Source organism: Lipotes vexillifer, unplaced genomic scaffold, assembly GCF_000442215.2.
Source record: "Lipotes vexillifer unplaced genomic scaffold, Lipotes_vexillifer_v1.1 scaffold770, whole genome shotgun sequence".
Taxonomy (NCBI): domain Eukaryota; kingdom Metazoa; phylum Chordata; class Mammalia; order Artiodactyla; family Lipotidae; genus Lipotes; species Lipotes vexillifer.
The window spans coordinates 481,766-495,899 of record NW_006798803.1 but is presented as its reverse complement, the minus strand read 5'-3'; the positions used below and the strand labels follow the sequence as shown (position 1 = coordinate 495,899).

Sequence of the window (14,134 nt, the reverse complement as noted above, 5' to 3'; positions counted from 1 at the left end):
TTCCTGCCCTCAACCCTTAACCTCTATAGGGGATAAATGAGACCACTATTATTCCTGCATATGAAATCCACCTGGCCAGATGGGGGCTGAGGGCAGACACTCACCCACATGGGAGTTATACAGGCCCCCGGACACCAGGCCTTGTTTCGTCCAGAAGTCCCAGGCTCCAGAGGGGAAGCCGCCATTACAGCTGAGAAAAGAACCGCTGGTTAAACTCATGGGGAGAGTGGTTCTCGCTGCTCCAAGACCACAGCCTGGTGCACCACCACCGCCTTTGGCAACTGGCCCAACGGTTCTCCCAGATCCCCAAATGCCCCATTCATCCTCCCGACAGCCACTTCTTGCAGGGACTCGCCCAGGCCTGCCCACCAAGATCCCCCAGAAGACAGGATGTACTTTCATAATCACGTCCACACCAGGCTCTGTCTTCTGTCTAGACAGCAGTTCTCGAAGAGCAGTACGTTAGAATCCCCTGGGGCTCTTACAGAACACCTATGCCAGGGATTCCCATTTCATTGCTGTGGGGTGAGACCTGGGCATTTTTTTTTTAAACTTCTAATCCGCAGCCGCATCTGAGAACCACTGTTGCAGAAGCAAGGGCAGAGTTGGCAGAAGACAGGGATCTGGTTACTAATGTGGCTTATCTGGGAGCCCACCACCCTTAATTACAGAGAAGGAGGCAGGCCCCAGAGACCACTACGTTTCCTCGAGCAGGAAAGGGGAACCAGCACGACAAAACCCAGAAGATAAGCCGCCTGTGCCGAGAACCTGTGTCTGGCCCCCATGGCCCACACCCAGCTCTGCGCGGCCGGCCTGGTTTCCAACGCCCCGGGTCCCCATCGTGTCTCAGCAGAGGCGTCGTCCCGCCTGAGGGAGCGGTGCTCCCACCCACAGGGAGCCCCCCGGCCAGGGCCCACCCGCGGGTCTGCTGGGCCGCTCTGAGGGGCTCCGACTCACCCATCCCCACACTCGTCGCCACAGCAGGTCAGCATGTCCTCAGCGGACACCTCCACGTTGACTCGTCCATTGCTGCGGATGCAGAGCCGATCAGAGATGGCTTCCACAGCCCCGAACGCCTGCAAGAACTGACGCACTGAGCCCCATCCTGCACTGCGGGCCCTCCAGCCTCCACCCGGGGGGCGACGTCAGGCACCCCGTGCCTTCCTGGTGGCTGGCCCCTCTCCACGGCAGCGGAGGAGCCTGGTACTCAAGCTGGGCATTAAAGCAAGAGACCAGTCCACCCCAAACCTCTACCTGGGCATTCAGTTCACTGCTGAAACATGCAGTCTTTGGTTTCTGACATAAAAATATAGCTTGTACAAAGGACAAATACTGTATGATTCTACTTACATATGAGGTACCCAGACTAGTTAAAATAGTGAGAGACCAAAAAAAAAAAAAAAGTCAGGGGTGGAGCACAGAGCTGTTAGCGTGACCGATTCCCCCTTGGGCCCTTACAGTTCCTTAATAATCACTAGGACCTGGTGGCCTCTATGTTCTGTTAGTCCCCAGACAATGATGAAAACCTTCGCTGACATATTCCTGGTACCCATGAAACAGACCAGTTACCCATTCATGAACCTTAAGAATGTACTTTCCCTTTCCAAGCACCTACCTACCCCCCATACCCTGGATGAGCTATAAAACTGTCCCAGGGAGGGGCTTCCCTGGTGGCGCAGTGGTTGAGAGTCCGCCTGCTGGTGCAGGGGACGCGGGTTCGTGCCCCGGTCCGGGAAGATCCCACATGCCGCGGAGCGGCTGGGCCCGTGAGCCATGGTCACTGAGCCTGCGCATCCGGAGCCTGTGCTCCGCAACGGAAGAGGCCGCAACAGTGAGAGGCCCGCGTACCACAAAAAAACCCCAAAAACCCAGGGGCTCCTCAGCAGTGCAGAATGCGACTGCACGTGCTTCCGGACTGCGGTCCCCACTCAACCCCTCATCCTGATCCCACCCTGCGAGTTACCCTGCAATACACTGATTCACACTGATTTAAAAAAACACCACAAGAGACAAAGCAGAAGAGTGGTTGTTGAGGGTTGGGGAGAGGGGAATGGGAGTTAGTGTTTCGTGGGGAGTCTCAGTTTTGCACGATGAAGGGCTCTGTGGACAGAGGTGGTGATACCTGCACAGCAACCCGAATGGACCCAACTGCCACTGGGTGGTACATTTAATGATTAAGATGGTTAAATTTATGTCGTGTATTTTACCTAAATCAACACAATTAAGGTAGCCCATTGATGCGATAGGATGTTCTTCAAAGTTAATGGTATTTGCTGATGGCCTGGGACAGTGTGTCAAACAAATAACTGCTTCACAGCCCATGCGTGGGACATGCCCTGTACAGGGCATTCTGCACGTGCTGATCTTCCGCCTGGTCCTGCAATGATTCACGACCTTAGGGATCCTGCTTGTTTTTATACTGGTGGAGACTGAGACTCGGGAACCTTCTGTGACTTGCCTAGTCACAGCTGGTTCTAACCTCAACTCCCCTGGTCTCTCCCACCCCAACCTGTCCCCTGGCCCCAGCCCTCCTGGCCGGCAGGGTACTCACCCAGCAGGAGCCGCAGGAACCCTGGTCTCTGATCTCTCTGATGGTCGGGCAGTTTGGCCACTGTTCCCGGGCATCGAAGCTTTCAGGCAGAATCATGCCCTCAGCAAAGGCAGCTCTGGAAAAAGGAATGTCTCCGTCACAAGCTGTCACCTTAGAACCCACTCTCCCATCCCCGCAAAGGCCAGCTGACTGCCGTCACCTAGAAGGGGACAGGCACAAGGACATGCAAAGGAGGGCGTATGCAAGGGTGTCCCCTTGGAATTTATTTAAACACATTTTTTTTTTTTTTTTGGCTGTGCCGTGCAGCTTGCAGGATCTTAGTTCCCTGACCAGGGATCAAACCTGGGCCCTCAGCAGTGAGAGCGTGGAGTCCTAACCACCGGACCACCAGGGAATTCCCCCCTTGGAATTTATAAAACAAAATAGGTTCTACGCTCCACGAAACTTACCATTCTGTACGTTTCTTTCTACACCCATTTTATGGATATTTTTGAAGAGTTTTCGCCACAGGGTCCAGATAATTGTATCTCTTGCTTCCCCAACCCGACCCCAAATCAAGCATCTGACCAGGTTCATCATTTTTTAAATACCTTCACAACTGTGTAATGGTCCCCATAACGTAACTATCCCATCCTCACTGTTAGGATTTTCTAACACTTCCTTCAGGAGTAATATCTACATGAAAATAGAAACTGCAGACTTCCAGAAAAAAAAAAACCATTAACGGCAGATCATATGGCGTTCCTTAGATTTTCCTTAAGTTACTCAAGATTGGGTCCATTCAGATCTTGGAGACCCAGCGCCGGGGCCTTTCCCACTGCAGCTGGGACACCTGGAGAAGCACCGTAGGAAACTCTGGCATCGGTGGCTACAGGCCCTGTACCTCAGGCAGAGTCCCTGCAGCTCAGTGGGCAGTGAGGCCTACGCGTGCCAGGGAAGCCTTCTTGCCTCCCCCTTGCCTCTGTGCCAAGCATCCCTGCTCCCATGGCAGCAGTGCTGGTGTGGCTGTGCGTCCTCCGCGTCCTCCGCAGTAGTGGGCACTCACCTCTGGGGCAGCTTGGGCCCGCCCAGGAAGGTGCCACACAGCTTCTTCACGTAGCTCAGGTCCACGTCGTGGAAGTTGTGTCCAGCCTGGAAGACAGCCGCACCCATAGCAGTCACCCACCAACACGGGGCGGCAGGAGGGTGGGGATGTTTCCAGAGACGGGGTGAAGCGTGCACACCACCCACACAAGCCCTGACAAGGCTGGGGGCCCCTCCACCTCCGCAGAGCAAGGGGGTTGGGGCACTGCTACAGAACAAATGTGTCCCCCCAAAATTCATGTTGCAACCTAACCCCAATGTGATGGTGTTAAGAAGTGGGGCCTCTGGAGGTGCTTAGGTCATGAGGGTGGAGCCCCCATGAATGGGATCATGCCCTTTTATAAGGAGCCTCCAGAGAGCTAGCTTACCCCTCAGGCTAAGTGAGGGCACAGCAAGAGGTCAGCCACCTGCAACCCGGAAGAGGGCCCCCACCAGAACCCGACCGTGCTAACACCCTGATCTTGGACCTCCAGCCTCCAGAACTGCAAGCAACACATTTTGGTTTACAGGCATTGACCTCTGCGCTTTTGTTAGAGCAGTCTGAACGGATCAAGACAGGCATCTGCAGAGCAGGCGGGGAGCGGCCCAGAGTGACCGCACGGGCAGTGGGCAGCTCTCAGACCAGTGGGGATCTCCCCCAAGCTGTACCATTTGCTGACGTCACGAGAGACCCTCCACTGCCCTGAACATGGCTTATCCCTCATCCCTCTGTTCCTGTAGCCTCGGGCCTCAGGGCTGGGCAGAATCATGGAGTTGGTGGTACTGATGGGCTGTGACACCTATCACGGTGGGGTTACAGTGTCTACCTGGTGGTGAACTCTTCCAGAGCTGGTTTACCCCCATGCACCTTCACACACACACACACACACACACACAGACAACACACACACCAGGGAAGGAGACAGGGTGGTGCGCATGGGCCTCAGTGGCCAGGTCTATGAATCAGATCAACTGTCTAGGACACACCGTCCCGTGGGCCACAGCTGCAGCCCCTCCCTTGGGAGTCAGAGTACACAGAAGGGGCCCCCAGCCCACCTTCCACGTAGTGTTTTGCTTGTTAACAAAGTTGACGAGCTCATCCGACAGAGGTGGGAAATGCACATTGCTCCAGGCACTGGTCAACACCACCAGGCAGCTGAGTGTGGCCAGGAGCCGCCACATTTTGGAAACTGGATCCTAGATTAACCTGGAAAGGAAAGGACACAAGACACCAGGATGCTTCTTCCCTCAGTTCAAGTGCTTGACACACACAAGGTGTCACCTCAGGTAGCACTGTTCTGGGGCCACGAACAACCCAGTGGTCAAAGGGATCCCATTCCATCCTGGCTCTACCACCTGCCCCTTGTGCTCCTCAGTTTCCTCTTCTGGAGCTGAGGTGTCAGCAGACAGCCTTCAAGCCTCAGTGACCATGTGCTCTCAGGCCTTGTCTCAAAGTCCCAGCCCATGCCCATAGCATGCAGGATTGTGAAATGGACTCATGTTTGTGTCCCATGCCCCCAAATCCAAGTTGAAATCCTACCCCCAAGGTGATGGTGTTAGGACGTGGGGCCTTTGAGGAATGATGAGGTCATGAGGGTGGAGCCCTCATGAATGGGATTAGTGCCCTTATTATGAAAGAGATTCTACAGAGCTCCCTGGCCCCCCTTCCTCCATGTGAAGACACTGACCAGGCAGACGGGGTCCTCACTGGCCCATGCTGGCCCCTGATCTGGGGCTCCCAGTCTCCAGAACTGTGAGCAGTAAGTTTGTTTGGAAGCCACCGTCTGTAGCATTCTGTTGAAATGGCCTGAATGGCTAAGACAGACTGTGTGCTTCTCTTCCAGGTGGCTGGGAGCATGCACGAGAGAGAAAGCCAAGAAAGGGCTGTGCTGTGTGTGTGAGGCCCCCTCGGATGCCAGCAGGACACCACGTCACCCGGTCTCTAGAGCTGCTGCAGGGCCAGGGCAGGGCTCACAGTCTGAAATGATGCTGGTCACTGCATGGTTTGTGGATCAACTATCTCGTGAGCTGGGAGGTCGGGGCCAAGGCCGCTCTGCTACCTGTCAGAACCCACCCCAGGGCCCAGGCGACAAGCAGTTCCAACAAGTCCATCCCAAACAAATGGACAAACCCGGATCTTCAGGCAAAGTTGAATCCAGTGCCCTCCCCACTATGGTCAACCTGCCTCTCCATGGGTTCCTGGAACAAAGTTTGTGACTTGTCCCAAGTTTGTGCTCCCAAGGAATAAACAGCCTTTCCCTGTGATCATGTCTCAAGTGGAACACCAGTGGGATAAGAAAAACGCGAGAGAAGATAAATCTCATGAGCCACATTCTGGACACCAAACAAGCAAACACAAGCCCACCTCCAGCCCTGCGTGTGCTGTCTCGAGAGCTGGGAGGCACAGCTGGTTTGGCCGGTGGCACTGGTCTCCCGGAACTGTCTGTGGCTTTTCCAGTCAGCCAGGGGCTCTGCTTCCAGTTTCAGAGACGGGGCTCCCGAGAAGGGAAGACATCCCATCACCACCAAGGCCTTAGCTCTTGGATTGGCCTACAGGTCAGGAGACTGCCAACTTGCAGCTCAGCCTCTGAGGCACACTCTTAGGCAAGAAGCTCTGAAGAGAGCAAGAAATGTGACCTGGGCGCCACGGCACTGCGGGGCCTCGTGAGATGCCCACTCAGTAAGAGAAAGAGAAAGAGAGAGAGAGAGAGAGAGAGAGAAAGAGCGTGTGTATGTGTGTGTGTGATGCTGGGACCTCCTGTCCCTGACTTCAGGGGCTGGCACAGCAGGGTCACCTCCTCAGGTCACAGGTTTTTGTGAGGGGTACATGAAGATGACGTAGGTGACAGCACTGAACATGCTGCCTTCCACACAGTGAATTATATTCAAGGGAAAACCTAACTTAATTGTTGCTTAAGCAACAATTCACTTGGAAGAATCCATGTGTGAAGATAGCCAGACGGTTCTGGAAAAGAACAGTGATGGAGGCCTGAAGGTCTGGGGTGGGAAATGTATGATAAACCCTGGGTGACGCCAGCCCAGGAAGAGCTGCATCAACTAAACAGGCCATTTGGAAGCACATCCTAGGAGGGAGGAAATAGCACATCTTGGTGGATGGTACCTGCACAACTGGCTGTGCATTTTGGGAAAAAAACCCAAAAGACTCAATCTTTACCCTCAAGTCCTTACTATACAAAAAGTGCTACATGGAACAAAGATCTTGAATAAAAACAGAAGCTGTATGAAGAAAATAAGGACACTTTTAAAAATGTAACATTGGCGTGAGGAATGCCTAAGATTGACATAAAACAGAATCTTAAAGGGGAAAATGATTACATGAAAATAAAGCCTCTCTTCCAGAAAACAAAATATAAAGTGACAAATGGACAAAAAACAGTCCTTACAAATACTTAGGGCTCTGTTTCCCTAATACGCAAAGGGCTCAAAAAATCAGAATAGAAAAAGCGTAATAGAAAAATGGCCAGAGGACATATACAGTAAATGTACAGAAAGAACTATAGAAGGCCAACAGATACTTTAAGATGCTCAGCAAAGAGCTATGTATCTTCCAGACTGGCAAAGGTGGTAGGGTTGGAAAGTTTTCAGCTGGGGTTAGACGTGTAGAGAAAATAGATGCTAATGCTGATGAATACCCAGTGGTAGGTATGACCCAACCTCTATCAATTCTCCTAACTGCATGCCCTTTGAGTCAGCAGTTTGACATTTAGAAATTTATCCCACAAGCCTCAAGACGAAAGATACCGGTATACGGGTGTTCACTAAACATTCTTGGTGTTCGCAAAAGACCAGAAAGAAAGCATCCAATAACATTAACTGTAACAGCTGTGGTAAATGCTTAAATAATAGAATACAAAAGCAGCCATTAAGAAATGAACCAGTTGAAGCGAATCACACTGTACTGATAAAAAAGACCAAAACAGACAGTAAGTGAAGGGGAGCAAAGCAGCAGGTGAGTCATGGCAAGTGTGAGCCCATCAAGCCACGTACATGTTTATCCCTGTCATTCGTGCAACACGTTGAAAAAAACATACACAAGTCCCAAAAAACTGCTGATTTTCACTATATAGCCAGCCGCCTTTTTTTAAAATGAGCATGTTACACACACACACACACACACACACATATATATATATATATATATTTTTTTTTTTTTTAAATGAGCATGTTATATTTGTGGGTTTGTTTTTTTTAAGGAAGGATAATGGCTGGTGCTACCAAAGACCCAGAGCCACCCACCTGAAAGAACACTTGCTCTGATGAGCCCCCAAATGCTCTGTTTCCAATCAGATGCCTTCTCCCCAGTGACTTTCTGCTCAGAATGCTTAACCTTCCCATTTTCAGTGACTCATGGGGAAGCTGATGCTCACATGACCCTGTGTCAGGAGCCTCCAAACTGTTAGGAAACGTCTTGCCGTGTCCGCATGTGGCAGGAGGGGCGACAGAGCTCTCTGGGGCCTCTTTTAGAAGTCTGGGCAGAGATGCAAAGCAGAGAGTTCCCTTATATCGACACCCTGACTTACCCCTGGCATCTTAACACTGCCCCAAGATGGGAGGTGTGCTCCCCACACGTGGGCGTCCGGACCCACCAGGCAGGGGGAGGCCTGGCTGATGGGCCCGTCAGAATCGCACCTGGAAGGGTCGCCACCCTAGGCTCTCACCACTACCCGTCCAGGTGTCAGGAACATGGCAGGGTCCTCAGGAAATCAGAGGCCATCCGCGCAGAACACTCCCCGTGTGTCAAACAGGAGCGTCCCCAGGGCCCCCTGCGGGCTTAGCCGGCCGCTCACGTGGAGCACCTCCACGCAACCGGACTGCACAGATCTCTGGTTTCTGGAGTTCCCTGGCAGTCCAGTGGTTAGCTCTCGGCGCTTTCACTGCCGAGGGCCTGGGTTCGATCCCTGGCCAACCCTGGTCCGGGAACTGGTATCCCGCAAGCTGCATGGCACAGCCAAAAAAAAGAGGAAAGGATTCTCTGGTTTCTCGGGGGCGGGGAACGTGGGCAGCTCCCAGTTGGTTCTCAGTTGCCGGGCTGACAACTGCCCCACGTCCTGCTGTCCTTTACTGCTCCACGGCTCCTGTCAACTGTTCTCCCTGCTCATCCCTGGCCTCAGTGAGAACCGGGCCCGTGAGCCTGGGGTCAGGGTGCAGTATGAATCACCACTCCAGTCTGGTCATGGGGCCTTCCCTGCAGCCGCAGCCCGCCCGCCGGGGCCGCAGCATCACAGGAGAGCATCTGGGCTGGAGTTCAAGTGGTCAACAGCCGCGGGAGCTGATGGAGAGAATGAGACTGCGGCTTGGAGTCAGGAGACCTGGATTCCGCTTACTTCGCAACTGTGTACCCGCCTTCACTGAGCCTCAGTCTCACCGCCTGTAAAATGGGGCTGGTGACCACTCGTGTCCCCGGGTGGAAGTCCAGAGTGAAAGGAGGGTGCCTGCCAGTCAGAAGGCAGCAAAGGCCCCGCCCTTCTCCTCCTCCCCGTCTCCTCTCCTTTCCCCATTTGCAGTCCGTGCCAGACAAGTCCAGTTCACTCAAACCCGCCCAAAATACCTCCACGTCACAAAGAGCCCCAATTAAAACTGAGATTTTAACTCCAATCAATCTCCCAACGGACCTCTCCTTCTAAGGGTCCGGGGGATCCCAGAGAATACAGAATCAAATTTCTCCTCCTATGGGGATAGACAGAGGCCCCTGCATTCCAGTGGACACCACCTCTTCCTTTCTGTCCACATCCACATGCATCCTGAAACAGGACAAACTAAGCACAAATGGTTTAAAGCATGAGCTGTGCTGTTAAAAATACAGTCACGATCCCACGCGTGGCCTCAGCATGAAACACTACCAGTTTTCAGTTCCCCTCTTTTGAACAAACACTTCCCTTTTCTCAATTCTGTGGGGGTTTTTCCCTCCTTAAAAACCAGAGAGAAAGGACAGTAAGTCCTTATTGTGAGGGAAGAGAGCCGCAAACAGGATTAGGGCACCTACAAGTCACCAGATCCCCATCAGGGTGTGGACGGGAGGCAGGACGGCTTGGGCAGATGTGACTTGTAGCCCTTAGTCAGCTGACTTCCTGGGAAGACCGTGGGCTCCATTACACCCTCTGGCCCTTTTCCAAGATACTCTCTGGCTTTATAAAAGGGGCTCTCGGGCTTCCCTCGTGGCGCAGTGGTTGAGAGTCCGCCTGCCGATGCAGGGCACACAGGTTCGTGCCCCGGTCCGGGAAGATCCCACATGCCGTGGAGCGGCTGGGCCCGTAAGCCATGGCCACTGAGCCTGCGCATCCGGAGCCTGTGCTCCGCGATGGGAGAGGCCACAGCAGTGAGGGCCCGTGTAATGCCAAAAAAAAAAACAAAAAAAACACAAACAAATGACAAAGGAGACAGGACGACCCAAAACCTATGGGATGCAGCAAAAGCAGTTCTAAGAGGGAAGTTTATAGCAATACAAGCCCACATTAAGAAACAAGAAACATTTCGAACAAACAACCTAACCTTGCACCTAAAGCAATTAGAGAAAGAAGAACAAAAAAACCCCAAAGTTAGCAGAAGGAAAGAAATCATAAAAATCAGATCAGAAATAAATGAAAAAGAAATGAAGGAAACGATAGCAAAGATCAATAAAACTAAAAGCTGGTTCTTTGAGACGATAAACAAAATAGATAAACCATTAGCCAGACTCATCAAGGAAAAAAGGGAGAAGACTCCAATCAACAGAAATGAAAAAGGAGAAGCAACAACTGACACTGCAGAAACACAAAGGATCATGGGAGATTACTACAAGCAACTGTATGCCAATAAAATGGACAATCTGGAAGAAATGGACAAATTCTTAGAAATGCACAACCTGCCAACACTGAATCAGGAAGAAACAGAAAATATGAACAGACCAATCACAAGCACTGAAATTGAAACTGTGATTAAAAATCTTCCAACAAACAAAATCCCAGGACCAGATGGCTTCACAGGCGAATTCTATCAAACATTTAGAGAAGAGCTAACACCTATCCTTCTCAAACTCTTCCAAAATATAGCAGAGGGAGGAACACTCCCAAACTCATTCTACGAGGCCCCCATCACCTTGATACCAAAACCAGACAAGGATGTCACAAAGAAAGAAAACTATAGGCCAATATCACTGATGAACATAGATGCAAAAATCCTCAACAAAATACTAGCAAACAGAATCCAACAGCACATTAACAGTATCATACACCATGATCAAGTGGGGTTTATTCCAGGAATGCAAGGATTCTTCAATATACGCAAATCAATCAATGTGATAAACCATATTAACAAACTGAGAGAGGAAAAACCATATGATCATCTCAATAGAGGCAGAGAAAGCTTTTGACAAAATTCAATACCCATTTATGATAAAAACCCTGCAGAAAATACACATAGAGGGAATTTTCCTCAACATAATAAAGGCCATATATGATATAGCCACAGCCAACATCGTCCTCAATGGTGAAAAACTGAAAGCATTGCCACTAACATCAGGAACAAGACAAGGTTGCCCACTCTCACCACTGTTATTCAACACAGTTTTGGAAGTTTTAGCCACAGCAATCAGAGAAGAAAAGGAAATAAAAGGAATCCAAATTGGAAAAGGGAACTTTCCTCAATATAATAAAGGCCGTATATGACAAGCCCACAGCCAACATCATCCTCAATGGCGAAAAACTGAAAGCATTTCCACTAAGGTCAGGAACAAGACAAGGTTGCCCACTCTCACCACTCTTATTCAACATAGTTTTGGAAGTTTTAGCCACAGCAATCAGAGAAGAAAAGGAAATAAAAGGAATCCAAATCGGAAAAGAAGAAGTAAAGCTGTCACTGTTTGCAGATGACATGATACTATACATAGAGAATCCTAAAGATGCTACCAGAAAACTACTAGAGCTAATCAATGAATTTGGTAAAGTAGCAGGATACAAAATTAATGCACAGAAATCTCTGGCATTCCTATATACTAATGATGAAAAATCTGAAAGTGAAATCAAGAAAACACTCCCATTTACCATTGCAACAAAAAGAATAAAATATCTAGGAATAAACCTACCTAAGGAGACAAAAGACCTGTATGCAGAAAATTATAAGACACTGATGAAAGAAATTAAAGATGATACAAACAGATGGAGAGATATACCATGTTCTTGGATTGGAAGAATCAACATTGTGAAAATGACTCTACTTCCCAAAGCAATCTATAGATTCAATGCAATCCCTATCAAACTACCACTGGCATTTTTCACAGAACTAGAACAAAAAATTTCACAATTTGTATGGAAACACAAAAGACCCCGAATAGCCAAAGCAATCTTGAGAACAAAAAATGGAGCTGGAGGAATCAGGCTGCCTGACTTCAGACTATACTACAAAGCTACAGTAATCAAGACAGTATGGTACTGGCACAAAAACAGAAAGATAGATCAATGCAACAGGATAGAAAGCCCAGAGATAAATCCACGCACATATGGTCACCTTATGTTTGATAAAGGAGGCAGGAATGTACAGTGGAGAAAGGAAAACCTCTTCAGTAAGTGGTGCTAGGAAAACTGGACAGGTACATGTAAAAGTATAAGATTAGAACACTCCCTAACACCATACACAAATATAAGCTCAAAATGGATTAAAGACCTAAATGTAAGGCCAGAATCTATCAAACTCTTAGAGGAAAACATAGGCAGAACACTCTATGACATAAATCACAGCAAGATCCTTTTTGACCCACCTCCTAGAGACATGGAAATAAAAACAAAAATAAAGAAATGGGACCGAATGAAACTTCAAAGCTTTTGCTCAGCAAAGGAAACCATAAACAAGACCAAAAGACAACTCTCAGAATGAGAGAAAATGTTTGCAAATGAAGCAACTGACAAAGGATTAATCTCCAAAATTTATAAGCAGCTCATGCAGCTTAATAACAAAAAAACAATCAACCCAATCCAAAAATGGGCAGAAGACCTAAATAGACATTTCTCCAAAGAAGATATACAGACTGGCAACAAACACATGAAAGAATTTTCAACATCACTAATCATTAGAGAAATGCAAATCAAAACTACAATGAGATATCATCTCACACCCGTCAGAATGGCCATCATCAAAGTATCTAGAAACAATAAATGCTGGAGAGGGTGTGGAGAAAAGGAAACCCTCTTGCACTGCTGGTGGGAATGTGAATTGATACAGCCACTATGGAGAACAGTATGGAGGTTCCTTAAAAAACTACACACAGAACTACCATATGACCCAGCAATCCCACTACTGGGCATATACCCTGAGAAAACCATAATTCAAAAAGAGTCATGTACCAAAACGTTCATTGCAGCTCTATTTACAATAGCCCGGAGATGGAAACAACCTAAGTGTCCATCATCGGATGAATGGGTAAAGAAGATGTGGCACATATATACAATGGAATATTACTCAGCCATAAAAAGAAACGAAACTGAGCTATTTGTAATGAGGTGGATAGACCTACAGTCTGTCATACAGAGTGAAGTAACTTAGAAAGAGAAAGACAAATACCGTATGCTAACACATACATATGGAATTTAAGGGGAAAAAATGTCATGAAGAACCTAGGGGTAAGACAGGAATAAAGACACAGACCTAGAGAATGGACTTGATATGGGGAGGGGCAAGGGTAAGCTGTGACAAAGCGAGAGAGAGGCATGGACATATATACACTACCAAACGTAAGGTAGATAGCTAGTGGGAAGCAGCCGCATAGCACAGGGAGATCACCTCGGTCCTTTGACCGCCTCGAGGGGTGGGATAGGGAGGGTGGGAGGGAGGGAGACGCAAGAGGGAAGAGATATGGGACCATATGTATATGTATAACTGATTCACTGTTATAAAGCAGAAACTAACACACCATTGTAAAACAATTATACTCCAATAAAGATGTAAAAAAAAAAGCCCTATATAAAAAAAAAAGAAAAAACAGAATGGTGAGAGAGGGCAGCCTTGTCTTGTTCCTGATCTTAGTGCAAATGGTTTCATTTTTTCACCATTGCGGACGATGTTGGCTGTGGGTTTGTCATATATGGCCTTTATTATGTTGAAGAAAGTTCCCTCTATGCCTACTTCTGCAGGGCTTTTATCATAAATGCATGTTGAATTTTGTCGAAAGCTTTCTCTGCATCTATTGAAATAATCATATGGCAAGCTTGATTTTTGAAACAGCCTTCTTACGTGGTGAAGAATCCTCTGTAGACTGGATTCTAAATCTGATCTAAGGAGACAGGACATATGTACCTGAAATTTCCAAAACAGTCAGCTGCAATCTTCTGGCTAATCCAGAAGATGGATGCATGTCCATCCACAGTCTTTCATCAGGTCCTATGCTCTCCCTTACCCCCTGCTGCCGCTTAAATACTGCTGACCCCTTTCACTGTTGGCTCAAAAGAAATGAGTGCCTACATTTTACCAATAACCACAAATTAAGGTTGTTTCTTACATGTCAGCAGAGTGGCTCTAGGTGGGGGGGGGGGG

General features: G+C 48.8%; 1 protein-coding gene across 1 annotated transcript in view; it reads right to left on the bottom strand.

Annotated features, from left to right (window-relative positions):
* The window catches only part of CTSB (cathepsin B), a 23,617-nt gene that overhangs the window by 3,001 nt on the left and 6,482 nt on the right, over positions 1-14,134 (bottom strand). Inside the window, exons 2-6 of the mRNA XM_007471117.1 lie at positions 4,670-4,820; positions 3,597-3,682; positions 2,552-2,666; positions 958-1,076; positions 105-190 (exon numbers count right to left, since the gene is read on the bottom strand). Of these exons, the coding sequence (XP_007471179.1) occupies positions 105-190; positions 958-1,076; positions 2,552-2,666; positions 3,597-3,682; positions 4,670-4,795 (532 nt within the window). The 5' untranslated portion in view covers positions 4,796-4,820. The remainder of the gene's footprint in view (positions 1-104; positions 191-957; positions 1,077-2,551; positions 2,667-3,596; positions 3,683-4,669; positions 4,821-14,134) is intronic.